The sequence below is a fragment of the Dipodomys ordii genome, unplaced genomic scaffold, assembly GCF_000151885.1.
Source record: "Dipodomys ordii isolate 6190 unplaced genomic scaffold, Dord_2.0 Scaffold11, whole genome shotgun sequence".
Classification (NCBI taxonomy): domain Eukaryota; kingdom Metazoa; phylum Chordata; class Mammalia; order Rodentia; family Heteromyidae; genus Dipodomys; species Dipodomys ordii.
The window spans coordinates 18,607,418-18,610,798 of record NW_012267227.1 but is presented as its reverse complement, the minus strand read 5'-3'; the positions used below and the strand labels follow the sequence as shown (position 1 = coordinate 18,610,798).

The following is a 3,381-nucleotide window of genomic DNA, read 5'->3' as shown; positions in this document are numbered from 1 at the left end:
GGGGAGGGAGGGGAGGGAGGGGAGGGAGGGGAGGCTCCAGCCCTGGAGCGCCTGGCCGGCCCAGTGAGGGTGAGATGCGGGGTTCCAGCCCAGCTCGGCCAGATAAGCAAGCCCGAGCGCTCCACCCCGGCGGGGCCGCGGCACAGGAGGATATAGGCCCATGACCTTCCGCAGCAGCTCGGTGGACGGCAGCAGGACCGGGTGCATGGCCAGCAGCGCGGGCACCAGCTGCTGGCCGGGGCGCAGGTTCCCGTCGGCATCTGCAATGGAAGCGGCGGCTGGGCACAGGCGGACGTCCAGCCCTGGGCGCACGCTCCACGCGCGGTCCCACGCCCCGTGCCTCCCCCAGCGTCCGTTTTGGGGTTCGTTGGCCACCGGCCTCCAAGGAACGCAGCTGGGGGGGGCGGCCTGGCCAGGGAGCCTTGGCTGAGGCCCTGGGCCTCCATGGTCAGCCTCTGGAGGTCCGCAGAAAGTGGCCCCTCGATGCTCCCCAAAGTCGCCACACACCCCTGCTGTCGGTTCTGTGCCAGCACTGGGACGGCAGCGCCCAACCCCCCCACCCGCCTGTGCCCAGTACCCCCCCGGCCTGCGCCAAGCCCCCCCCCAGTCTGTGACAGCTCCTGAGAAGAGCCGGGAGAGCCCGCAGGGGCTGAGGACAGTTTCCCCTCGGCTCTGACCCCCACCCCATCCTCCCACCGCACCCCAGGGACCCCACACCCCCACCGTCTGTGACCTCAGACCCTCTGCGACACGGCGGCCGCTCCGGCAGTCTCTGGTTCAAGTCCCCTCTCTCGACTCTGAGAGTCGCTGCCCCAAACCTGCGGGGTGCAGCCACCCCCGATTCCAGGATGAGAGGGGACCAGACTCGCACATCACAAGCTCAGGGCCGGGAGATGCGCGTCCCGCCACACCAGGGCTTAGTGTGTGTGGGGAGGGGATGCTCACCTCGCATGCATGAAGCCCTGAGTTTGATTCCTCAGCGCCACATACAAAGAAAAAGCCGCACGTGGCGCTGTGGCTCGGGTGGTAGAGCGCTAGCCTTGAGCCAAAGCAGCAGAGGGACAGTGCCCAGGCCCTGCGCCAGCGGGCAATGCCCACCAAGGGGCTCACGCCCAGGGTGCCCCTCCTCCCCAGCCTCGCCTCCAGACTGCACCACGGGCCTCCACGAATCTGCTGACCACAAACCCACCTCCCACCCACCAGACAGCTCCACTCCACGGCCAGGTCCCGGATCTGCCGCTCCTCACCCACACACGACCGCTCTGCCAGCCGCCCCCTCCATCCCGCAGCCCAGACAGCCACGCCGGGCCGCAGCCTGCGCTGACTGCCACAGTGCCATGGACTCCACTGTCCCCGACTGTAAAACCAACCTCTGCCACGGCCAGCGACGCGCCCGGGGTCCCGCTTCTAACACGCCATCTCCATGAGCTCCCAGCTCACCCACCACAGAGCTACTCCCCCACACACCCCTCCACACATAGCAACCCCCCCACACCCCTCCATAGCTACCTCCCCCCCACGCACCCCTCCACAAAGCTACCTTCCCCCCACCCCTCCACAGAGCTACCTTCCCCCCTACACCCCTCCACATAGCTACCTCTCCCCCACACCCCTCCACAGAGCTACCTTCCCCCCTACACCCCTCCACATAGCTACCTCTCCCCCACACCCCTCCACAGAGCTACTCCCCACACACACCCCTCCACAGCTCACAGCCAGCTCCCTCAGGAGAGTCAGTGAGACTCTTTCTCTCCAATTAACCACCAAAAAGCTGGGAGTGGCACGGTGGCTCGGGTGGCAGCTCAGGGATCGCGCCCAGGCCTGAGTTCAAGGATTCACGTTGCTGAAGCAATGAGAGCACAGCAGGGGTAAGGAGTCTGCTCCGGACAGACAGCCTGGCGGAGGGGCCCTGGGGCTCCCTGACCCCACGCCCCTGCAGAAACAAGCGCTGGCACCGAGGGCTCCACACCCGCCTCCTAAACAGAGGCGGAGGCGGCAGGCAGCTCCAAGCCCTGCCCGTCCGCCCGCTGGCGGGTGTGGTTTCTGCATTGCCTGCAATCCTTACTTGCTGGTCCCGATCTTCCAGAGGGCGCCGGGCCTGAGCCTCCTGTCCTGCCCCGCCCTGCCTGTCCCCCCCCCCCCCCCCCCCGGCCCCCACGCTGGCTCGCTGCACACGTTCTCTGTGGGAGCGAGGCTGAGTAGGAAGAGCTGGGGTGAGGGGAGAGGAAGGCTCCATCTCCACACCTGGCACAAGTCAGCCCCTTCCTCTCCTCGTCCCCTTCTGCTGTCAGCCCTCCCCCACGTGGCCCAGGAGCCACTGGGCCAGCCCTGCCCTCACCCCCGGCACACTAACCACTAACGGACAGTGGGTCGGTGAGTGGAGAGCGGCCTTCTAAGCAGCTGGATTGTGTGTGTGTGTGTGTGGTGTGTGTGTGGGGGCTTGAACTCTGGGCTTGGGTGCTGACCCTGAGCACTTTTCTCAGGCTGGCGATCTACCACTCGAGCCACGACTCCCCTTCTGGCTCATTGCTGGCTCACTGGAGAGAAGCGTGTCTCTCTTCTGAGGTCTACTTAGACCGTCCTCAGATCTCAGCCTCGGGAGTAGCTGCCATGACAGGCACGGGCTGCCGGCGCTTGGCTGGATTCTGATATGTTGACAGAACTGCTGCGAGTGGATTTAACTGTTTCTACGGATGATTCCACTCGGTTGTCATCTTCTGGCTTTCCAGTGGCAGGGTGCCGCACGCAAAGTCCTAAGTAAGACGTGGGATGTGCGAAGGGGATGCGTAATCATGCAGGCAGGATGTCACTGCTGTCTGCGTCTGCAGACACAGAGGAACAGGCTTTGGTATTTAACAGACTGAGACGCGGTGGGGCACAGCATGCCACCTCCCCATGCGGGGAAGGGCACGTGCCCCTTGGAGGCACCGAAGCCGTGGGCCTGCGGCTCACACAGCACACGGGCACACAGCGTGGCACTGCACGCTCCCGCTGGACCAGCCAGCAGGCCAGTCCTCCATAACTCAGGACGGCCGCAGCCATGCTCTGCCCAATCACAGGGGCTAGAACCGTGGCTAGAAGAGCATCTCAGGGGCGGGGAAGGTGGCTCAGGGGTAGAGAGCTCGTCTAGCCTGCACGAAGCTCTGGGTTCCATACCTCAGTACCACACTCTCAGAAAAAGCTGCAAGTGGTGCTGTGGCTCAGGTGGTAGAGTGCTAGTCTTGAGCAAAAGCAGCTCAGGGACAGCGCCCAGGCCCTGAGTTCAAGCCCCAGGACTGGCAAAAAAAAGAAAAAGGAAAAGAAGGGGACACACACACCCCAGGGTGAGACAAGGTAGGTCAGGAGAGGGGGAGAAGGCGGGAGAGGGCGGGGCCGTCGGGG

General features: G+C 65.0%; 1 protein-coding gene across 1 annotated transcript in view; it reads right to left on the bottom strand.

The window, feature by feature from the left end:
* The window catches only part of Rasgrp1 (RAS guanyl releasing protein 1 (calcium and DAG-regulated)), a 37,651-nt gene that overhangs the window by 20,080 nt on the left and 14,190 nt on the right, over positions 1-3,381 (bottom strand). Inside the window, exon 3 of the mRNA XM_013010011.1 lies at positions 155-260. Within this exon, the coding sequence (XP_012865465.1) occupies positions 155-260 (106 nt within the window). The remainder of the gene's footprint in view (positions 1-154; positions 261-3,381) is intronic.